Source organism: Orcinus orca, chromosome 11 (assembly GCF_937001465.1).
Source record: "Orcinus orca chromosome 11, mOrcOrc1.1, whole genome shotgun sequence".
Classification (NCBI taxonomy): Eukaryota; Metazoa; Chordata; class Mammalia; order Artiodactyla; family Delphinidae; genus Orcinus; species Orcinus orca.
In genome coordinates, this window is record NC_064569.1 from 40,242,122 (window position 1) to 40,266,990 (window position 24,869).

Sequence of the window (24,869 nt, forward strand, 5' to 3'; positions counted from 1 at the left end):
AATTCCTTTTTTACAGATGGAGAAACAGACACAAAAATAACAGTTAAAAGCCAGCAAGAGTTACTGAGACTCCAAACCTCAGGTTCCTCCCTCTGCCCCCAAATACTATCAGCTGCCTCCTCCTAGAGATCTTAATCACAATCTCTTCCACCCATTTCTCCTTATTTCCACCTTCACAATCACCACTCCAGTTGGGGCTCCCCATTGCCTCTTTCCTGAGCTATGGCAACCATGTCCTAATCAACCTCCCAGCCTCCACTTCTGATGCAGCCTCCACCTCTGCCAGGGTAACCTTCAAAAAGCACGGTTCTGATTAAACCACTTCCCCTTACTCTTATTCCCCTCACACTCCACACCCTCTTGTCTCCACTCAGGTGGCTCCCCTGACCCTAAATGCCTTCTTTCATGTCTGTCTGTTGGGATCCTACCCTATACCTAATCTAAGGCTCAACTCAAACCCTACTTTTTTCCATAAAGCCATTATTTGCTGAGTGAACCTGAATTTTAAGATCTCTTATTCAATACTCCTCCCCACTAGACTCCAAAGCAATCCATCTTCTGAGATGATGTGACCTCAAAGAGAAGCCTAATTAGTATGCCATCATGGTTATTGAGTTGGTACCAGACGATAGGGTCATGCAACAGCTATTAGAGAGAGAAAAATAGAATATTGTTTTGAAAGACCTGTAAGTAGATGAGAGCTATCAAAAACATGAATCAAATTAAAGAAAATATTGAATGGCACAAGCAAGACACCATTACTAAGTACTATGGAGATTGTTTTCTTTTTAAGTTTAAGACACAGTTCTTGCATTACTTTTGTACCAATGAGACTGACTTAACAGCAACACCCGCTAAATTAGGTATACATGAAAACCTGAAATAGGAGAGCATGGTAACACAAAGAAAAGCTGGTAAAGAAAAATTCCCTTACATCACTTAGGTCAGTGCTATCAGCCCCACCTTTCTTTCTCACTAATCTACTTCCCAGAAGACTACTGTGTCACCACCTTTTTCTTCCCAGCTCTCCACCCAACCTTAACCCTTTATTACTAAGCATCAAATAGGTAGGTGAAAGCAGATGAACTGTCCCTCCTTCAAAAAGAAACTGTCATTTTTCTCCTCTTCAATTGAAAATGTTTTATAGAACACAGGGAAAACCCAGGATAAAAAATGTAGACAACTACTACTCTGAAGAAAAAAGGCAACATCCTTAGAAATTCAGTAGATTTTGCCCAGTTTGTGATAAGAAAATAAAACTGACGACTAATGCCAACTATGTAGTGAAAAGAGAACCCTGATAATGAAAAAAGTCTGGGTAAAACCCATTTAAAAACAACTACAGAAAAATAAGTGACCATTTAGAATGAGTGTCCATTAAGCTTTGACCATAGATAAGTGACCATCATTTTCTTTTTAGATAACTCAAGTGAAAAACAATTTTAGGATTGGAATACACTTTGGCTTTGCAGAAGACCGAAATCTGAAATCTGTTTTTTCTCTTCACACAGGCCAGCTCAGAATGACTTACGGACTTCATTTCCTTCACTGAGAATCTCCATCCGGCGTACAAGCTGCTCAAACAGATTCCGCATATTCAGCATCAAAGTATCCATCTTTCTGCCAAGAAATCAAATATACATTAGGGGTCCTGCCATCTCCCCCAGACAAAAGATTCAGGAGCAATCCAGTACAGTGATCAGTGACTAATATCTGGACTCTTCCATGTGTAGCTACCACTATGAGAATCTCGAGCTAACAACTGATGTTTTTTGTAATCCTTATTATAAAAACAAAGTTGGAATGTTTAAGACTCATTTGAAAATTACAAACGCATTTCAGTCCCCTGAATATAACACCCCTTCCTGCCTACTTCTTTTCCTCCACTCTGCAATCACTCTGGAGCTGAGAAGCAATTAGGGACAAGTATGTCAGTTGATTGCTAGGTGACCAACTACTTAGTCAAGCCTATCAATATAACATTTTTGCCACTTTAATCCTGCTGCACTTTGGAGACCTTCCATGTAACTTAAAAGGTTTATTTTTAATTTCATCTTTAGCTAGTACCCCTGTTGCAACTGTCTTTTAAAACGCAGTACATGGTCAGCACATTTCCTACCAACAGCGCAGATGACGTCACACAAGTGATTAAGTGGGGAAATTGCCAGCTCAGCAGCTCAAGAATTATTTCTGTAATGCAGGGCTCTCTGCTGGACTGCGTGCAGGGACTATGTCTAATAAATTTATACTAAGTATAGGCAAAGGATTATGTTGTACCATATTCTGGCATCAAGGAGACAATACACCACCTTCACAGTTAGAAGGGCAAAGGAAAAATCATTTGCTACTGTGTTCTGTAATAGTGAATTTCAGGCTTCATATTCCCCCCCGCAAAGACTTGCTGATATTACATTAAAAATGGTGTCCTTACAGGCAGTTCTATTCCAAATAGACTTTAACTGGGAACACTTTAAGGAACTAAGATCTTCAAAAAAGGAAGAAATCAGTGGGATTTTATGAAAATTATCAAGGAAATGAAATTAAAAAATCAAGTTTCATTTGAAAATTGAATGTTCTCAGAAACACCATTAAAGGATTCTTCTTATGTTTCTCCTAATCACCCCTTCAACATTCTAGTCCAGGCCCTTTTTTCATGCATCTAAATAAAATTTTAAGAACTCTTTTATGAAGGTTTAGTGATTTTACAATGTTTGTAAGATTGTACCATAAGCTATGAGGGCAAGAAAGGGCAGAAAAAACACAAAGGAAAAAGGAATATATAAACATAAAGATATTTTCTATTAAATGCTATAGACTTATTCATCTGTACTTGTATGATGGTTGCTCTAATAGCAAAAAAGCTTTCAATTCCAAGCTTGGATGCAATATATACATGAATCAGGGCTGGAAACCAAGATTTTCAAATGGCAATGTATCTGTTCCAAGCTACATAATCACGGCAAGCTGCTAAGCAACCAGACCAACAAATTTATTACAAAGCTCTTCCTCTAAACTAAGAACCAAACTAAAAGAATAGCATTAAAACTGGTAGGAAGAGATGTGGAAGTCATGGAGATGCCCATGGGTTTTAACAATATGACAAAAAAGGCAAATACTTCTAAGTGCTACAGGACAGAAAACAGGGGCAGGGCATTCAGTAGCCTATTCAAATGATGATTTCCTTTAGCTCCCAATAAAAATGAAAGACAGTGATCAGTTTTGTTTTTGTTTTTTTTTTAAACATTTATTGCATCCAGCATATTTTGGGGGGGCCGCACCTTGCAGCATGCAGCATCTTAGTTCCCCAACCAGGGATTGAACCCGAGCCCCCTGCAGTGGAAGCGCAGTGTCCTAACCACTGGACCACCAGGGAATTCCCAGTGATCAATTTTTTTATTTTTATTTTTTTGGCTGTGTTGGGTCTTTGTTGCTGCGTGCAGGCTTTCTCTAGTTGTGGCCAGTGGGGGCTACTCTTCATGTGGTGCACGGGCTTCTTATTGTGTTGGCTTCTCTTGTTGTGGAGCATGGGCTCTAGGCATGTGGGCTTCAGTAGTTGTGGCGCATGGGCTCAGTAGTTGTGGCTCTCATGCTCTAGAGTGCAGGCTCAGTAGTTGTGGCTCACGGGCTTAGTTGCCCTGTGGCACGTGGGATCTTCCCAGACCAGGGCTCAAACCCGTGCCCCCTGCAGTAGCAGGCAGATTCTTAACCACTGAGCCACCAGGCAAGTCCCCCCAGTGATCAGTTTTAATATGGGGTAGTATTGGTTTCTATCATCTCTGCACTCATCTGTATATTCTGAGACTATAAGACAGTGAGCTCAGTACATAGGGAAACTTTTATCTGTCCAGGAATGCAGAAAAGGAAAATGTGACAGTGCAACTAGGGAACTGAAAACTGGTTATTTTAAAAAAAAAGAAAGAAGGGACTTCCCTGGATGGCGCAGTGGTTGAGAACCCGTCTGCCAATGCAGGGGACACGGGTTCGAGCCCTGGTCCAGGAAGATCCCATGTGCCACAGAGCAGCTAAGCCTGTGCGCCACGACTGCTGAGCCTGCGCTCTGGAGCCCGCAAGCCACAGCTGCTGAGGCCCGCATATGCCTGGAGCCCGTGCTCTGCAACAGGAGAAGCCACCACAATGAGAAGCCCGCGCACCGCAGCAGAAGTGGCCCCCGCTCGCAGCAGCTGGAGGGCCCGCGCGCAGCAACAGAGACCCAACACAGCCAAAAAAAAAAAAATATATATATATATATATATATACACACACATATATAAATGGCACTACCCTTAAACACACACACACACAAAAAAAAAAATTCAGAGGGTTTTTATGTCTTAAATGACAATACAACAACCTGATTCCTTGTCTCCTTTAAGAGAAATCCCTCATTTTCTCAAGTTCCTCTATTCTTCTTTCCTATTTTCTTTGTGCATACCACTCCCTAGAGTGAGTGCTGTGGGGAGGTACTTTCTTGAAAACACAACCTGATTCCTGAAAACACTATAGACACAGAGTACCTACCTGTGGACATCTCACCATAGTAACTATTATCTCATAGAACTACGTCGATCTACATTGTTCTCCTATCATGATGCCTAGTACCTAGGAGAGAGCTGTTTGACTAAACATATCAAACTATCCCACCTTAGTCATTACATCTCTACAGACAACTCATCCATTTCTCTCTCCAGCCCTCAGCTCTCTCCTAAGTCAATCTTGTAACTCTCAATTTGTTTTGGATGCCCTGGATGTTGAGCTCGATTTTGAGACATCATTCTAGCCTTCCCCCACACGTCATCAACTACTTTACCCAATGACCTACCATACTCCCTCTCCTACCGACACCCAACTTTGATTTCCTTATTTTTATCATTCTCCCAGTCACTCAGTTCCAAACCTCAGAGTCACCTTAAGTTACTCCCCTTCCTACAAGTATAATCACCAAACTCTGTGGATTCTTCTCTCATGTGTGTCATACCCAGCCCATCATCACTTGCAGGTCATTAACATTCACTTCAACTGGCCTCCCTGGCCCCAGTCTTTCCCCAACTACTTTGCTCAATTGGCACTCAGACACCTTATACTCTAATTTAACTTTACCATGTTTCTATCCTATGTCCCAGCTAAACTGTAGATTTGAGAGGAGAAACCTTACATTTGGCACCGCTGTATTGCACAAAGACTCAGTACTTTTAAAAAATACTTGATAAATCGAAGTCAGAGAACAAACACATGAACGAACACACACACACACAGACACACACACACACAGACACACACACGCCCCCCCCATGATTCTGTCAAAAGAATTTCCATTGTACCTGAACATCACGTTTAATATAGATGAAAACAGAACAGTTAAAAGAAAGGTGAGGGGGCAGAAGCCCTAGGATATAATTTTAGTTCCTCTATTTACCCGTTGTATAACCTTGCGTAAGTCACTTAAATTCTGAGAAACATCTATAAATGGGAACGATAATACTTGTCCTATTTACCTCACAGAATATTACAAATTAACGTAGGTAAAAGTTTTATACCGTATAAATTGAACCTCATTATAAGAATATAGGGTATTGGACTTCCCTGGTGGCGCAGTGGTTAAGAATCCACCTGCCAATGCAGGGGACACGGGTTCAAGCCCTGGTCCAGGAAGATCCCACATGCCGCGCAGCAACTAAGCCATGCGTCACAAGTACTGAAGCCTGCGCTCTAGAACCCGCGAGCCACAACGACTGAGCCCACGTGCCACAACGACTGAGCCCACGTGCCACAACTACTGGAGCCCGCGCGCCTAGAGCCCGTGCCCTGCAACAAGCCACCGCAATGAGAAACCTGAGCACCACAATGAAGAGTAGCCCCCACTCACCACAACTAGAGAAAGCCTGTGCACAGCAACGAGGACCCAACGCAGCCAAAATTAATTAATTAAAAAAAAGAATATAGGGTATTATAGTGGGTATACATTTTTTGCTTTTGTTTTGGTCTGATTGTTGTTATTTACATCCCAGAACAGTGATTACCAAATCATAGCTGGAACCCAGATCAAAAAGAAGGGAGGAGATAGCAAAACTTGACCTTGTCTAGGCTCTTAAACAAGCTCTTCTACATGAGGCTCATAGCATCTGAGAAGAGTTAATTTTTCCTCTAACATAGATTTACTTTGGGCAATCCAAAAACAGCACTAGAAAATATAATCCTCTTCTCTTTATATGCTAAGGGACCATGCATTTTTATTAACGTGCTACAGAAGTGACTCTCAGGAATTATTTATAGATGCCAAAAATATCTTTCTGTATCAGTACTAACTCTGATATCTCAGCCAAATTGTAGCTTGAAAAGCTAAAATTTACTCATCCTATTCAATGTCAATTGAAAATGGCCTTAATTTTCCTGCTGGGTCACATTTTTTACCCTCATGAATACTTCTTTATTTCCCCCCCTTTATTATTTAGCTCATAGCTAGGAGATACACTAATGTGAAAGGAAACAAAAACAAAGTCATATTGCAGTACATTGCTTTGCAGCTGTAAAACAGATGTCACTTTTCCACTACAGAGGCGGCTGCCTTTCGGGAAAGCTGAAATGATCCTTGTGTGTAGCAAGGAAATCAGATTGTTGAGTGCTTTAAACAAAAAGGTGCTAGAGAATCTCAGCTGTTATTGATGAGAAGCCCCAGAGGTGGAGAAGTCACTGTGTTACAGATTCCCAATCTGTGAGTATCCCTAAGGGAGCAATTTGGCATCACCAGGAAAGAGTCTCAGCTTGATGTGATTGCTTTGAGTCCCCAATTTAATTTCAATCACCAGCCAAGAGAACAGAGATCATCCTTCAGAATAACAGACTATTACAGATCTTACTGCAGAGTATCCTGGGAAAAGTCTCTAGCCTCTTCTTCCTCCCCTTACAAACAACATTATTAAGAGACCTATACATCAGGCTTTAGATGCATTGAGGGTGTTAAATTCTGTCACACAAAGCAGTGCGTTTTTCAGGGAAGAGTTTTAATGAAAAACATTCTCACAAACATTACTAAATCTGGAGAGTCCCAAGAAATCAACAATACAGGTTCTCTGTTCTCTGCTGCCAAGAAAAAACATTCCCTAAGACTGTCTCAACACTACAAGATTCTTTCAAATGAAAGCATTTCGGAATAATTCTTTTTCCCAAATGTCCAGCTTCTGCTTCACCATATCAAAGCCTCTATTCAACTGGCAGGCAGAAGGAATATCTTGAAACCGAATGTTCTCATGAGCAAGTCAATTGCAGAAAGAGTAAATAGAACATTCTCAGTCCAACATGAATGAAGATTAAAGTACGGAATGGGAGGGAATTCCCCAGCAGTCCAGTGGTTAGGGCTCTGCACTTTCACTGCCAAGGGCCTGGTTCGATCCCTGGTCGGGGAACTAAGATCCCACAAACCCCTGCAGCACGGCCCAAAAAACAAAACGAAACAAAACAAAAAAACGAAATGGGACAAGTTGAATTACTATTTTTCAGAAAATGATTACCAGTTCGTTATACTAAGTTCTCCTCTCATTTTTTCTTCTGTGAATTCCTTCCATTCCAAACTGTTCCATTCCTCAGGGTCTAGTATAAGTCTTACCAACTCACTAAAGCATTCCCTAACCATTTTAGTCCAAAATAACCTCTTTATTATCTATAACACTCATTTGGTAGATATAAAACACTGCCTCATACTGTTAATTTTCTATGTTCAAAAAAAAAAGGACATCCCTGGTGGTCCAGTGGTTAAGACTCCGGGCTTCTACTGCAAAGGGTGAAGTTCGATCCCTGGCAGGGGAACTACGATCCCCGCATGCTGCAAGGTGTGGCCAAAAATTTTAAAAAAAGAAAAAGAAAAAAAAAGTTATTTAATGGTGAAACTAAAACCTCACCACCCTAAACAACTATATGCACCTCCCTATCTAATCTTTGCCCATTATGCACCCATATTTCATCGAATTGCAATCATAGATTTATATATAATTTTGTGTTTTACTTTTTTTAAATCATGTTTCCATTAAGTTACAAAAAGTTCATGAACATTTATTTAACTGTTCTCTTCCTTGGACATTTAGGTAATTTCGTTTTTCTGTTACATCTACTTAGAACCTCTCACATGGTCACTCCCTCACTTCCTTCAGGTATTTATTCAAATGTCATTGCCTCTTACAGATGGCCGATAGGCACATGGAAAGATGCTCAACATCGTTAATTATTAGAGAAATGCAAATCAAAACTACAACGAGGGGCCTTCCTGGCGCAGTGGTTGAGAGTCCACCTGCCGATGCAGGGGACACGGGTTCGTGCCCCGGTTCGGGAAGATCCCACATGCCGCGGAGCGGCTGGGCCCGTGAGCCATGGCCGCTGAGCCTGCGCATCCGGAGCCTGTGCTCTGCAATGGGAGAGGCCACAACAGTGGGGGCCCACGTACCACCAAAAAAAAAAAAAAAAGTCTGCAAATAAATGCTAGAGAGGCTGTGGAGAAAAGGGAACCCTCCTACACTGTTGGTAGGAATGTAAATTGGTGCAGCCACTATGGAAAACAGTACGGAGGTTCCTTAAAAAACTAAAAATAGAGCTACCAAATGATCCTGCAATCCCACTCCTGGGCATATATGTGGAGAAAACTATGATTTGAAAAGATACATGCACCCCAATGTTCACAGCAGCACTATTTACAATAGCCAAGACATGGAAACAACCTAAATTTCCATTGACAGATGAATGGATAAAGAAGATGTGGGGCTTCCCTGGTGGCACAGTGGTTGAGAGTCTGCCTGCCGATTCAGGGGACATGGGTTCGTGCCCCAGTCCGGGAAGATCCCACATGCCGCAGAGCGGCTGGGCCCGTGAGCCATGGCCACTGAGCCTGCGCGTCCGGAGCCTGTGCTCCGCAAGGGGAGAGGCCACAACAGTGAGAGGCCCGCGTACCACAAAAAAAAAAAAAAAAAAGATGTGGTGTATATATACACAAATAGAATACTACTCAGCTATAAAAAAGAATGAAACAATGCCATCTGCAGCAACATGGATGGACCTAGAGATTATAATAAGTGAAGTAAGTCAGAAAGAGAAAAGACAAATATCATATGATATCTATATGTGGAATCTAAAATATGGCACAAATGAACTTATTTACGAAACAGAAACAGACTTAGACACAGAAAACAAACTTATGGTTACCAAAGGGGAAAGGGGGTGGGATAAATTATGAGTTTGGGATTAGCAGAATCAAACTACTATATATAAAACAGATAAAACAACAAGGTTCTACTGTATAGCACAGGGAACTAGATTCAGTAAACTATAATGGAGAAGAATATGAAAAACAATATATATATAAAACTGAATCACTTTGCTGTACACCAGAAACTAATACAACATTGTAAATCAACTACACTTCAATTTTTAAAAAAGTCATTGTGTCATTCTTAACCACACTATTTTAAATTGCATCTTTCCCCCCAACACTTCTCTGCTTTATTTTGCTCAAAAGCACTCATCTCCATCTAACGTACTTATATATTAACTTACTTATTTTGTTTATTGTCTGTCTCCCCGATAGTTTAAGTTCCAAGAAGGCAGAGATTTTTGTTTGTTCATCGCTGAGCCCCTGGTGCCTAGAACAGTGCCTGACACTTGGCAAATGATTACTAAATATTCACCAAATAAATAAATTGAACATCACCGAGGACAGTGTTTTTCTTCAGGTGGCCATGTGCCTTAAAATGGATTTCCAAGGCTGGGATTACCAAGTCAGAGGATGAAAACCTCTTATGACTCTTGATAAACAGTGCCAAAATATTTTCTAAAAGGGCTGTACTGATGTACAGTACTCTCCACAGTGTAAAGGCCTACTAAAGGTAACACAATCTGTTACCTTTCTAAGTTCTATTAACCCAAATAAACTGCAAGCTCCTTTAAAGCCAAGTAAGATTGTCTTGTACTTACATTTTGCACTTAATAAGTGCCTGTTGAATGATTAAGCTATAGGAAAAGCGTCTTCTCTGAACACTTTCAATAACTCGAAAAGCTCACCTTCCACATTGAAGAGTATGATGACGTTTCTTTAAAAGAAAGAAAAAGAAAAAAAAGCTTATCTTCCCACCCACCCCACGTTCCTATGCACTCCCTCTGCCGAGGAATGAAATCCTGAAGAGGGATGTATGTGAAATGGCCTCGTTGTTACCAAGGCTGGGATTCAGGACGGGAAGGGCAAGATGTCACTGCCTACCTAGACACACACAGCCCACTAGGGAGAGGGGCACCACTCGGAGCCGCGCCGGCCTCTCAAACACCAGGGCTTGCTTTTCCCTTCGAAAAGGTCTTGCTCCTCTGTGGAGAACGGTGGTGGTAGCCCACCCACTCCCTAACTCTGTCTTTAGGTGAGAGCCACTTCTCTGGGGTGGCTCCTGCCTTGTTCAAGCCACCATCTCAAAGAGAGGCCCCCGGCTTTCCACAAAACACGGCGCCAAGAAAGAAGCCACCCACTTCCCAGCCATCGCCCCCTCAGGCCGCCCGCGCCCCCGGCCCATGGAGAGCCTTCAAAGGAGGGGCTGTAGATGCCGGCCTCCACCACAACCCGCGAGCGGGCCACGGCTTCACAACTGCGGACGCCTGCCTCCCACCACAAACCCAGCTCCAGAACCACCTTTTCTCGCAACTCCCAGCACCCACTTGGCCGGGTCCCCCGGGTCCCACCTGGGCGGACTTCCACTTCCCTCCGCGCCTCACCCAACGGCAGAGAAGCTCCTCGCCGCCAGCTCGTGTTTGAAATCCGGCACCAACCAATCACAGAGAAATTTATTCCTCCCGCGCTGTCCCCTTACGTTGCGACGCACGCGTCGGGGCCACGGGGTGGGGGCGGGGACAAGGCTGCGCATGCGCGTTCTGATAGAGCGAAGCCAAAGGCAGCCATATTGACTAAGGTCAACCTTTTTTGTTGTTGTTGTTGTTGTTGTTGTTGTTTCCCCCTTCCCCTCACCCCCTCCGGAGCCCTTTCCTGAAGCCATTCACGATACCATGTTGACTAAGGGCAAGTGATACTTCTTGAGTGCAAATTATTCTTGGCCTTACTGTTTTCTCCAGACTGAGAAATAGGACTTTTGGAAACTGTTAACTGAACAGTGTCTCATCTCTCGATTGAATAGGAAGAATTCCGGAAGGAGATAGAACAGCAGTCATTTACAACCATATATGCTGAGCTGTACACTGCCTTCATTCATTCCTGCATTCCAGGTTTTCATTTGACACATATTTATTAATTGCACCAAATTTGTAACAAGGACTCTCCTAGGAACTGGAAAAATAAAGATGACATATCTGCTTTCCAGTAGCTACACATCGGGAAAACAAAAATAAATATAAAATGAAAGTGCCATGATTTCATTTAATAAACGTTCATTTAGAACTTGGCATAGTGCTAACACGGGGCTTTCATACTTTCTTTTAATCCAAATCCACAGTGAGAAACAGATTTTACATTACAACCACGTAGTACAGAACTCTGCTTATCCTTACTCCATGAATGTATTCTGAACTATTTTTTTCCTATTCTCTTACCACCACCCCTGCCATGTTGGTTGTCCCTACCTCATTGAATTTATTAATGATTAGCTACCTGCAACTTGAAAAAAATACTGGCTAATGCATGCAAGAAGCAGTGTGGTTTAAAGGGAAGATCACAGGTTTTATAACCAGAAAACTTGACTCCATTTAAACAAATACTGTGGAGCACTTTTGTGCCTCCGCATACTGCTGAACCAGCCGCATCATCACTTTTTAACCCTTCTGTACTTCAATTCCTCCAGCTATAAAACAGAAATAACAGTATCAATCCTATCTCACAGGCTTATTCCTAGATCAAACAGGAGAGTATGTGGAACACTATCAAAGTTTACACTTTCTAAACTGTAATAAAGATTTTTATTATTAGGAAAGAGATGAAGAAATATTAACTGTACACATATTATCCCATTTATTCCTTCCCACAACCCTTCAACGTCAGGAGATCTCATTTAGTTGATTGCATTAGCCTCTGCCTCCTACACCTATAATACAGTTAAACATATACAAGAACAGAATATGTGTAAAGTGCTTTAGAAGCACAGATGAGGAAGCAATTAATCCTATCAGGGGGGCGGGGAGTGTTAGAAAAGCCTACAGAGACTTGTTATCTGAACTTGGACTTGAAGTATGAATAGGAATTTACCTGATAGAAAGGAGAGGCAATTCCTGCCAATGTGACCTCTCAGAAATGAGTCACAAGTATATATAATAAATACACAAGCAAAGGATTTGTGAAGGTTTAGTGCTGTGAAGGAATATTTACCTTAACATGCAGGTAACTTTGGGGGTTCAGTGGGTGTGACACCTCTTGTGCAGCTTGGGCCTGAGGAGGGGAAGAAGCTAGCAAAGAACGACCAGACTAGGAAAGAATGGGACTTTATCCTGTAATTGACAAAATGACAAGACAATGGGGCCTGGGTTGACTCCGACTATGTTTGCATTTTACATAGGTCGTACCCGCAAACGGCATGGAGGATTGTCTGGAGAGGGGAAAATCTGAAGGTAGAAAGACTCTTGCTTCATTGTTAGGGAGAGGACCTGAGCTGAATCAGGCCAGTGGCAGCGGGGATGGAAAGGAGGGGACGGGTGGGAAAGACATTCATGAAATCAAATGAATTTATTAAATGATTGGATCTAGCGGTTGAAGGAGAGAAGGGGGTATAAAATGACTCAGCTTTCTCCCCCTCCCTTTCACCCCTTATCCAATTACTTAGCGCAGCTCTTAAGTATCTCTTGTATGTACCCACTTTACTTCTTCCTACCTTCACCACCCTAATCCAATTCAGTGGCCAAGCCATCAGTGAATCTGTTTACCCCTCACTTGCATTCTTTACACCCTGAATGATCTTTTTTTTATTTTAATTTTTTAATATTTATTTTATTTATTTGTTTGGTTGCATGGGTCTTAGTTGTGGCATGCATGTGGGATCTAGTTCCCTGACCAGGGATTGAACCCGAGCCCCCTGCATTGGGAGTGAGGAGTCTTACCCACTGTGTCACCAGGGAAGTCCCCCGAATGATCTGTTAAAAATGCAATTCTAATCATGCCTCTCTTTTGTTTAACACCATTAATGACTTCAACTTCCTCCTCAGTAAAGACCAAAATCCTTAATAAGGCTCTCCTAACCTGGCCCTGGCTTGCCCCTTGAGCTGCATTTCCTGACCCTCTGGCGTTTGCAGTTCCTCTTCCCCACCCTTACAGCCTCTTTACCTGGCTAAATTCTACTCAGCCTTTTGGGCAGCTGAGAAGTTTTCTGCCTTGCTCAGGGAGGTCTCTGAGGCCTAGAGCCATGCTTTTGCTACAAGCTTCCCCATCATCCTCTTCCTCCCGTCACACATGTCAGCTCATCTGTTTCATCTTCCTGGTTCTTCTAGTCACCAGCTATATGGCCTTTCAGAAGTCATCTGTGCCTTTGCTCACTCGTCTATAAATGTAAATCATAATAATACCTATTTCATAGAGTTGTTGAGAGGAATAAGTGAGATATCCATGTAAAGCGGTTGGCACACAGGACTTCCCTGGTGGTGCAGTGGTTAAGAATCCGCCTGCCAATGCAGGGGATACAGGTTCGAGCTCTGGTCCGAGAAGATCCCACATGCCGCGGAGCAACTAAGCCCGTGCACCACAACCACTGAGCCTGCACTCTAGAGCCCGGGAGCCACAACTACTAAGCCTACGCACCACAACTGTTGAAGCCCATGCGCCTAGAGCCTGTGCTCCGCCACAAGAGAAGCCTGACCACAACGAGAAGTCCAAGCACCACAAGGAAGAGTAGCCCACACTCCCAGCAACTAGAGAAAGCCGGCGGGCGGCAACAAAGACCCAAACGCAGCCAAAAATAGGTTAAAAAAAAAAAAGTTCGCACAGTTCCTGGCACAGAGTAAGTGCTCCGTAAATATTCCTGATTTTCCCTACTAGACTGTAAACTTCCAGAGAACAGAGATGGTACTCCTCTCATTTACTGCTATCATCTCTTGCTTTTGCAGCTCCAATAAATAGTCCTTTGGGTGAGCGGAGGTGAGTTCAATAGGACGGTGGAAGCATTCCACTCCATCACCCAAATTCTGTCCCAAATGATGGATGAGGGTTGGTGACACTGCCCCCCCCCCAATTCCTCCCTCCATCCAAAGCACCACCACACCCCTCCCATTCCACTCAACCCCCTTCCCTGCTGCACCAGCCCGGTGAGAAGCACAGGAAAGGTGGGGGGGGGGGCGGGGGCGGGGGGGTCTTAAACCTCTTTCTTCCCAAACTATACTCTGGGTAGAGAGGCATCCTGGGGCTGCACCTGTAACGGAAAAAGCATGAGAACTGATGCCAGAAAGCATGGATTCGATTCCAGCTCGGCCACCTATTAGACACGAGATGTTGGCTGGTTTTTTAATCCCTCGCATTGGGAGAGCCCCACGCACCGGATGGTTCAGGGATGCCAGCGAGATAACGATTGTAAACGGGCCTCTGTCAGCCGGAACGCGCCGTCGGAGGATGCGTTAGCACCGCTGCGCCCGCCCTCGCCGCCGCACGAGGCAGAACCCTCACCCCACTCCGGCGCGCGGGAGCAGCTAATGGGATTTATGCTAATGTGAGGACGCGGATGACCGGCCGAGCGCGCCGCCCCGCCGCCACCCGCGCCCCACCTCTCGCCCGGCGGGCCGCCTGCCCAGAAATCGCTACCGGGGAACGGGCACCGTCGGTCGCTGGGCAGTGGGGGGCCTGGCGGGGCGGGGCGAGACTGGGCCCGTGGCGGCGGGCCGTCTAGTCGCCGCCCAGTGTTTGTCTTCATCCTCTCTCCCCCTATCGGTTTTTATCTCCCAGTTCCTTCTCATTTGCTCTCCATCTCTAGAGGTCTTCCACCCTACCTCCAGTCGAGAATTACTGTTCCCTCCGTCAGTTACACCAGGACGTCTGGAGCACTTCCGCGTTCCAGGCAGTGCGCTCAGCACCGGCGTGGGGTGGGGTACAAGCGGCGCAGAGTGCGGAGGTGGGGACTGTGTTCTGGGGATTCGGGGGAAGCAAGCCCATTTTTGGCTGGGAATCAGAGAGGAAGAGGCGTCAAACCGAGCTTTGAGGAATAGATAGGATCCCAACGGGGAGGGGAGTGGGAAGTGAAGTAGTCAGAAGGGTTAAGAGAAAAATGGAGGGGACAGCCCTGGTGGCGCCGTGGTTTGGGAGTCCGCCTGCCAATGCAGGGGACACAGGTTCGAGCCCTGGTCCAGGAGGGTCCCACGTGCCCCGGGGCAACTAAGCCGGTGGGCCACGACTACTGGTCATGGCCCTGCGCTCTGGAGCCCAGTGAGCCACACTACTGAGTCTGCGTGCCACAGCTACCGAAGCCCGCGCGCCTGGAGCCCGTGTTCCAGAAGAGAGGCTGGCAGCAGCAAAGAGTGGCCCCCCTCGCTGCAGCTGGAGAGGACCCGTGGGCAGTAGTGAAGACCCAAGACAGCCAAAAATAAATAAATAAAAATTTAAAATAAATAAAACAGGAAAACTGACATGAGACCCAGCAATTTCATTAAAACAAAAGAAAAAAGAAAATGGAGAAGTAAATCCAGCATGGCCGAAGTGCAAGGATCTTGAAGGGGGATGGTAAAGACTGGAGGGAATTTTGAAATCACAGTATGAGAGACCTTGAATACCAAGATGAATAAATTAAGATGAATTCTCTAGGCACTAGTGAGCCATTGAAGGTTTTTGAGCAAATGGCAGGTGAGTACTTCCTATTCTCTAAGAGAAGGAGCAAAGCATAGTGGTAAAATGCATGGGCTCTGGAGTTATACTGGCCCTGGCTCAAGGTCTATCTCTATCACTTATGACCTGTGTGATGGGCAACTTGATTTATCTGTGCCTCCATTTCCCTATCTATTAAATGGGGATGATAATTATAGTCTAAAGGGCTGTTGGGAGGATTAAATGAGACAGTGTTTGCAAAACTCTTAGCACAGTGCCTGGCACATAGTAAGTGCCCCATAAGTATTAGTTATTATTACTTTGTGTCTCCCTGTCTTCTCTGTTTCTTTCCTCTCTTTCTTTTGATTCTTTCCTCCGTCTCATTGAAAAAACAGAAACAAACAAAAAATCTTCCTGAATCCGTGGTTTCCCTGCCCCATGCCTAGGAATCACCCTCTCACAATGAATAAAACGTTCAATTAAATCAGACTCTAGTAGAACCAAGTCCCCTTCAGAAACACACCTGTGCCTCTCCCAGGTGCCCAGGCTCAGCAGAGCCTTGCTTGAGGGAGGAGGTGTAGTTATCGAGGTCCTGAACTCATCTCTACTAGATTCCAGGCTCCTTGAAAGTCGAGACCACAGCTCATCCACCCTAACCTCGTCCCACTTCTAACAACGTACCCGACGTTCAGTAGGTCCCTGCTGTAGACCAGTGGTTCTCAAGCATGCATCAGAATCCCCTCAAGGGTTCTTGTTAAAACAGATTGCTGAGCACCACTGGTCATTAGGTCTTTGGTGGGGCCTGAGAATTTGCATTTTTAACACATTTCCAGGTGATGCTGTTGTTAGTGATGTGGGTACCACACTTTGAGAAGCACTGCTCTAGAATGGCTACCTCCAAGAAAATAAAGTAGCTTCACCACCCCTTTCCTATGCACAGCTCGTCATGAGTATCCAAAATATGGATCCAAGGCCTAAAATCATGAAGAGTGAGACTCAGGAATTTTCTAAAAACTTCCCAAGTGATTCTGATGTGCAAACAGGTTTGAGTTCCACCAGCCTTGTATTGCCCCCCTGCACTCTCCCCCCGCTGACACTCCTGTATTCCCCTCCTCATTGTGTCCACCTCAGCTAACCCTGACCCAGCAAGGGCTACTGCCTGCCTGAACTTTACTCAGAGGACGCTCGGCTACTCGCGTTCAAGGTGGCTGGAACTGTAGGGAGACAGGCTGCGAAGAGGAAAGTAGCTGGTTCTGAAAAAAGACCAGAGATTTATGTAAATTGTAACAAGTAGCACTTACTACTAACTCTTAACCCTAAAAGTTAAGTCAAGAACCAGTGATCGGAGTCAGGCCTGGAATCAAATCTGGGCTCTCTCCCTCTCCGCTCAACTTCTGCTGTCTCCCGTGTTAAATGAGAATAACAGAACCTACTTCACAGGATCGATTTGAGGATTAAAAAGGAGATTATGGATGCAAAGTTCCCTTCCTCAGTTGTTGCTATTTATCCAGAATTTTCACACACATTTTATTAGATTCTCAACAGTCCTGTGAAGCAAGAAAGGCATTATTCCCACAGGGAGGGGAATGTTCAACTGCTAGTTCCCTCCCATATTACACATGAGAAAGCTGAGTCTCAGAGAAGTTAAATGACTTGCCTGGAGTCTGTGCGGTTTGGGTAAATAGGGGAAGAGCTGGAAGCAGAGCGGGCTGCTCCTCTCCACTTAACTCTCTGTTTGTTCCTTTGCCATCTCCTTCCCGTGGGCCCCATTTACATCTCCTCTAGGTGTGTTTTACCAGAGCTGAACGAAAGGAAGTGGGGGCGGAGTTCTCTCTGCACCTCTCGGGGATGGTCCTGCTCTCCCGCCCACCACCCAGCCCTCTGCCTGCAGCCTCCTCCCTATTTCAGCCCCTATAGAACTGATACTGGCAGTCTCTGTGGCAAATATCTACCCTGAATTCAAATTCTGGTGCAATCCCCTCATGAGTTGTGTGAATTTAAACAGATCTCTTCCCCTCTCCAGGCCTGTCTTCTCATCTGTGACAGGAGGAGTGGTTTAAATCCATGGTTCCCAAATTTAGAGGCCTTGGAGTGATCACAGGAGACTTAGCTCCTGGCTCCATAAAGACTGTGAGTAACCCATCTGTGTGTAATTAACTGACTGTGTAACTCTGTGATTGCTGGGGGATGAATAAAATACAAATGAGCTTTAATGATGAGATCCAGAGCTCAGTCATTATGTGTTTTCTCAATCAACAGATATCAAAAATACAACAACTGGAATTCCCTATCAGACCAGTGGTTAGGACTCAGCACTTTCACTGCCGGGGGCCTGGGTTCAGTCCCTGGTCAGGGAACTAAGATCTTGCAAGCTGCGTGGAACGGCCAAAAAGAAAAATGCAACTACTAACATGTCAGGGCCTTGGAAATGTTTTGGAATGAAAAAGTTTGGTAATCCTTCGGAGGCCCTTGGAGCTGCCACGCTACAAAGCTACAAAAAGAGAAGGGGCTTTCCGCCACCAGGGGGCGCTGCATCCCGGTACTACATGGAAACTGAGGGCCGCGCGTGAGAGGGTGGTTCCAAACTGGGAGAGGGTGTGGCCTTGGGTCTAGAGACCACAACTGAGACCTGTTACACATTAGGCTCTGTAAGGGAGTTGTACCTCCAGAGCTGGGGGAGGTAAGGGACCCAGAGGCGACTCAGCACAGTGCAGACACCTAAGTTCCATCTAGTTGCACCTTGAGCTCCAGTTCCTGGCCTGGCACATAGAAAAATTCTCACATTTCACCTCAGCTATCTTCAGGCAAGGGAAGGGACTGAGGAAAGAAAAGGTACCAAACACGGCACGGATGGCCATCCCGAGTGAGTGGTCTTGGCACGAACCTCAGGAGTGTGGGGAACAGGTGGAGATCTGTGGAGGCAGGGAATGCTTTCTGAAGGTGGAGTTGGGGGCAATCAGGGAGGAGCAGAAAGGTCAGCAGAGGCGTTCAGTCATAATCCCACAGATGGTAGCTTCAGGCAGAGATTCTAAGAAAGGAATCATTATGAGAAGACCTTTGCTGATATGTGGGCCTGCCTCGCCTGGCAATAGGAATCAGCAGCTCACAGCCAGAGGGGAGGACAGGAGAGGCCGGCACCCTCCTCCGCTGTCACCCTCCCGCCCACCCCACCCCAAATCTGCTGAACCCTGGGCAGAGTTCTGACCCAGCTCAGGCTCTCCAACCAGGAATTTCTCCCTGGCAAGGGCCAGAGAACCTTGAAGAGAGAAGTAGGTTCCCACACAATATACCCCAGAGGCTGAGGTCCTGTCACACTCATAAACTGTCAGGATCCAGAAAAGTTTCCAGCTCAACCTGAAGGTGCACACTGACAGACAGGTGCTCACCTTTACAAACTCTACCCTGCCCTGGGACAGACAGACAGACAGACACACACACACACACACACACACACACACACACACACGCACACACAAGCTCAGGCTTGATTTTAGCAGAACAAATGAAGGACCCAGAGCCAGGGCACTGCCTCACTGCCTCACTTCTCCTCCCTGGCCGAGCTCCACTTACCTGCTGTTCCCTTCTCGGGGCCGCCAGTGGGCTCTGAGCACCAGATTCCTTCCCACAGTCACTCAGCCTACCTGACCCCTTTCCCGCTCTGCCTGGGCTCTGGACACCAGCCCTGACCCCCAAGCTGAGTGTCTCTCAAGCACTACTCCTCCTGCCCTCCCACACCTCTGGCCCTCCCAGGATGCCTTATTGAGGTTGCCAAGCTTGAGTGCCCATCTAAGCAGGGAAGACCAGGGGGAGAGGCTTCTTGGGCAGCAGAGTGGACAGCAGGATGGACAGGGTGGACTGGCCACTCTGGAGAGGGTGGGCATGCCCTGCCTTGCCCCATCTCAACAGGACCATCTCCCAAGCTTACTCACACACACACACACACACATACCCAGGCCTGTCTGCTCTGCAGAAGTCTGTTTCCCTGGGGCTCTAGGCCCTGTTTCTTCATTGCCCACCAAGCCTTTCCCATCTGCTTTCCCAGGGGAACCCTCAGTGATGGGTCCCCCCGCAGAGATCTCCAAATTTTCTAGTCTCTTTCAGCCTTCCGGAGGAGATAAGGCATATCAAATCTGCGATCACTGCAGCTGCCCCATTACAACCCAGCCCCTACACTTCCCACCTCGGTGCCTCCCTCCTGCCTCATGAAGCCTTCAAGGCTGGGAGGGAGGTCAGAATGGAGCCCATCCTGGCAAAATGAGAAAAGATTAGAGCAATACATTTACTGTCAATGGCAATAAGGCTGCCTGAACAGGGGAGGAGGAATATTTGATTTCAGGCTCTCCGGGGTCTCGATAGAGGAGCCCTGGCAGCCTGCAGCCCCAGGCCTGATGGAATGGGGAGGGCTGGTCCCAGCCCCAGCCAAATGGGGACCCTGGTGCCCCAGCCCTCCTGTCTCTGTAAACGACCCCATCCTCCACAGTCACCTGCTGGGTTCCAGTTCCCTCCTCTCCCCTCCCATCATTTCTCCCTTTCCACTGCCAAACTTGTTTCCCCGCAGCAGTTCTACTACTGGCGCAGGGTGATGGAGCAGAAAGAACACTGCTCTAGGGGCTGGAAAGGAGACCTGGGCTCTAACCCCCCTACTGCATCCAGGCCGAGAGACTTCCTGCAAGTCACTGAGCATCTCTGAGTCTGGGAACAGAGTGGGCTGGGGGACAACATGGCATTTGACACCCTGAGGTCACTCAGCCATCCATGGCTTCAGTGGTCTTGGGCAACATCACTTAACGTCTCTGAGCTCCCATTCATCTATAAAGTGGGGGTGAAGCAAATAACAAGACCTAACTATTTCCCAGGGCAGCAGTGATATGAAAGCTGTAAACAATTGTGAGGGTTGCGATGTCTTGTTTACGTGGAATTCGTGGTATGTTCCCTGGCTGAAGAATGGGACTGAGCTTCGACCAGATGCTCCAGATGGTTCCTTCCGGCCCTAGGATCCTGGCTCTGGGCCCTGCCCTCCCCAGTGAGTGGAGGGTGTAACTTCTCTGGGAAGGCACCTCAGGCGATTTCTTGGTCAAACAGGTCTGAGCTGAGGGGTCAACTGTCCTGGACCAGTCCTGAAAGACATTCTGGAGGGGAAGATTTTAGAAGCAGCTGGTCAATAGTATCTCTTTCCTAGCTCCTCCTAGCCTTGTGTCCACATGTGAATGGCGCCCCCTGGAGTTGGGCAGCGTGGCACGTCTGCCTAGATGGGAGTGAGACAACTGCGGCCCAACCTCCAGGTGATGGACAATGTGCGAGGCAGGGAGGCTAGGGGATGGACTTAACATTTATTTCTAGGCTGCCTGGAAACACATGCAGTGTTTTTCATTTGATATGTGGTCTACACAGCAGCCTGAGAGGCAGGTCTAATTGACACGGAGGTTGAATAACTTGCCCATTGTTATCTGCTGGAAGGAACTCTGACTTGGGTCTGCTGGGTCCCATCACTCCACACTGCCTCCCGCTGGAGCAGAAGGCTCGAGGCTTCAGCCTCAGTCCTGGCTCGCCATGGCCGAGCTGGGAAACCGGGCAGATCTTTAAGAGAATGGCACGTAACCAACTTAGCACAGAGACTGCCTTGGAAAGTGTAGAGCTCAAATGCCTCAGACCTCCATGTGCTTCTTTTCTGGTTCCAACCTCATTTCCCACCCCACCTCCTCTGCGTGGTCCTCCCCTCTGGCCAGATCTCCTCACTTCATTTTCCACCTGACACGTCACGCTGATTCCTCTCTCCCCCTCCCCCTCTACCCATCCAGATCTCACCAATCCTTTGAAGCCTAGATTAGGGGCCTCCTCCTCCTTGAAGCCTTGCCTACCACCAAAAGTGGCAATAAGCATAGACTTCCTCAACTTACTAGTCACTTTTTATGAATGTGTCCTGATTCCCCAAGGGAGTCCCCAGCGGATTCTCCGAGGGCACAGACTATGTGTCCTACCTCTTTTTAATCTTGGGGCTTGCCTAGACTCTGGTACATATTGGGTGTTAAAAAGACTTTTGTAGCTGAAGGTGATGATTGTGGTGATGGTGCTTATGACAGAATTCACATTTGAGTTTAAAGTAGAGGTGGGGGGACTCCCCTGGTGGCGCAGTGGTTAAGAATGCGTCTGCCAATGCAGGGGACACAAGTTCAAGCCCTGATCCGGGAAGATCCCGCATGCTGCAGGGCAACTAAGCCCGTGCACCACAACTACTGAGTCTGCACTCCAGAGCCCTCGAGCCACAACTACTGAAGCCCACGCACCTAGAGCCTGTGCTCCACAACAAAAGAAGCCACCGCAATGAGAAGCCCACACCACAATGAAGAGTAACCCCCGTTCGCCGCAACTAGAGAAGGTCCGCGTGCAGAAACGAAGACCCCATGCAGCCCAAAATTAATTAATTAATTTTTAAAAATAATAATAAAGTAGAGGTGGGGATAATTGTGACAGTGGTGATGACTGTGACGGCAGTCATGGTGGTGAGTTTGAGAGCATGGTGGTGTTGGTAAGTGACGGTGGTGATATTGATGATTTGAAGATGGTGGTAGTGATGGTGACAGTGGCTGTACTAATTATCTATCGCTGCATAGCAAATTACTCGCAAAACTTAACAGTTCAAACAACACATTTATTATCTCATAGTTTCTGTGGATCAGGAATCCGGGCATGGCTTAGCCGGGTACCTCTGGTTTCAAGTCTCTCACAAGACTGCAACCAAGTTGTTAGCATGGGTTGCAATCTCATCTATAATCTCTACCGGCGGAGAATCTGCTTCCAAGTTCACTCATGATTTTTGGCAGGATTCAGTTCCTCTTGGGCTCTTGGATCTTGCCGGGTGTTGGCCTGAGGCCTCCCTCAGTTCCTTGCCATGTGGGCCTCTCCACAGGGCAGCTGGCTTTCCTCAGTGCAAGAGGGAAGCCACATCTTTTTGTAGCCTCATCTTGAAATAACCTTCCATCACCCCTGCTGAGTCCTATTCACTAGAAGTGAGTCATTAAATACAGCCCACACTTGAGGGGTTAGGATTACACAAGGGCATGAACACTAGGAGGCAGGGGTCACTGGGAGTCACCTTAGAGGCTGCCTACCATGATGGCTACGGAGGTGATGATGATAGTGGAGGAGGAGGGTTGGAGAGTGGTGGTACTGATGATGGAGAACGCGATTGGATCAGGATGGCAAGGTATCTGAGAGTGAAAGTATTGGTGTCCAGTCCATATCAGAGTTGGAAAGTAGTTCCTCCAAACAAGATCTGAGCAGAGGGGTCCAGCTGACTAGAGCCAGTTATACAAGACCCCTCTCCTCCACCACACTGCAGTCCATTCCAGGTCCAGGTCCATGTCCATTCCCCTAGAGTCCTCCTTCGCCATGACTTTCTTTGCCAATCACCCCACCCTAGGCTGATGTCCTTCTTTAGGCAATTAATGAGCTAAGTAATTGTCAAATGGAGAGCAATAACCACTAGCAATCGAAGGGAGGAGGGAAAAGAGAGTGGTCAGAGGCCCAAGGGAGACAGAGAGGTGCTGCCAGTTTGGGGACTGGGCTGTGGTTCTTTCAAGTTGGATAAAGCATCCACCCCATCCTGTACTGAATCCTCACGTCCTTGGTCTCCAGCTTCACATCCCCACAGGTCACAACCCACCACCACCACCACTTTATCTTCTCTCTCTCAATCCTTCACATAGGCTTTAGGCCACAGCTTCCCTGAGCCCAGGGCAGCCCATCCCCCTGCCTCCATCTCCTGCCTCTAATCTCTCCCTACTTCTGACTACCTGCTGTTTCTTAAAATCCCCCCAACATCACTCCTGTTCTTTAATAAGCACAGAAGGAGCTCACCTTTTTTTTTTTTTTCTTGACCTCGCCACGTGGTGAGGCTTGAGGGATCTTAGTTCCCCGACCAGGGATCAAACCTGGGGCCCTGGCAGTGAGAGCACAGAGTCCTAACCACTGGACCACCAGGGAATTCCCAGAGCTCACCTTTTCTGATGCTTCGTACCTTCAACGACCACCACCAAGCCCCTTAATCCAATGCCAATGCCAGGGTTTTCAGGTCTGGCAAGGCAAAATAAAGCTTACTTCTCTGGAAAAGTCTCTTTAGGCAGCCATGTGATACTGGGTGTCACGGGACCAAGTCCTCCTCCAGTAGGATCACCAGGTTGAGTGACAGGGATAAAATAGATTAGCTTGGGAGTCGGGAGACCGGGACTCTAATCCCAGCTTTGTCACTCACTAATCATTTATGCCACTTGGGCTTTCTGGTCTCAGTGTCCTCATCTGTTTCCTGGTGGTAGTTGAAGGTGAGGGGTGGATTAGGTGACCTCTGAAGACCCTGTCGGTTCTAAACTTTGATGCTTCCCATGAGAAGGGCGGAGGGTGAATGGATGGTGACAGCTATGCCGGAAAGCCTAGGGCCACGTGGCTGAAAAGTAGTTTCAGTTTGCAGAGGCTCATCAAACCTGGTCACAGTGGAGAACCTTCATCCTGTGCATTGTAGGAACCCAAGGCAACCCCAACCTTCCTTTTCTGCCTCTTCCCAGACTCCCCACCCCCAAGTGCACACCCTCTGCATCGCCAGCTTCCCCTCTGGTCCCTCTTCAGTACAACCAGGTAGTAGCCATCTGCCAACCCTTTCTATAACTCACCTCTTTTGTTTCCTCTCCCGCTCCAGACACACCTGTACTCTCCCCACCCTTATTCAGTCCTTTGCTTCTTCTCTCCTGGACCTCCGTAAGACACCTCCCACCCCCTTGGTCTATGTGACCTCTCTCTCTCCTGGTTCTTCCCTTTGACCAATCTTTCTCAGTTCCCTTTGTCTTTCAGCCTCCTTTCCTGCCTCCGGTCCTCCGTTCACCCCTTAAACTTGTGTGAATTCCCTAAGGCTTCGTCCTTAGCCATCTCATAAAGGTACCACAATAACAAAAGCAAAAACAACTAGGATTTAATGGTGCTTATACTGTTCAAAAGGGCTTTCACATGTATTTTCATTTGATTCTCCGAGGTAAGCCATTCTCTCCCATTTAATAGAAGTCAGTTTTGCCTTCACAGAGTGTCTGGAAACTGTCCTTTCTTTTTTATTCTCTTTGCCACTGCCCTAATTCAAGCCCTTAATGCC

At 46.6% G+C, this 24,869-nt stretch overlaps 1 protein-coding gene across 14 annotated transcripts in view; it reads right to left on the bottom strand.

The window, feature by feature from the left end:
* The window catches only part of RACGAP1 (Rac GTPase activating protein 1), a 33,557-nt gene extending 18,510 nt beyond the window's left edge, over positions 1-15,047 (bottom strand). The window contains exons 1-3 of one of the 14 annotated variants that reach the window (XM_049694333.1): positions 14,929-15,044; positions 9,952-10,067; positions 1,532-1,616 (exon numbers count right to left, since the gene is read on the bottom strand). In XM_049694333.1, the coding sequence (XP_049550290.1) occupies positions 1,532-1,616 (85 nt within the window). In that variant the 5' untranslated portion in view covers positions 9,952-10,067; positions 14,929-15,044. Of the gene's footprint in view, positions 1-1,531; positions 1,621-9,951; positions 10,068-10,234; positions 10,495-10,651; positions 10,848-14,481; positions 14,566-14,928 lie in introns of those variants that run through there. The other 13 variants (XM_033436335.2, XM_033436336.2, XM_049694335.1 and 10 more) reach the window with 13 other exon arrangements.
* Between the last annotated feature and the right edge of the window lie 9,822 nt (positions 15,048-24,869).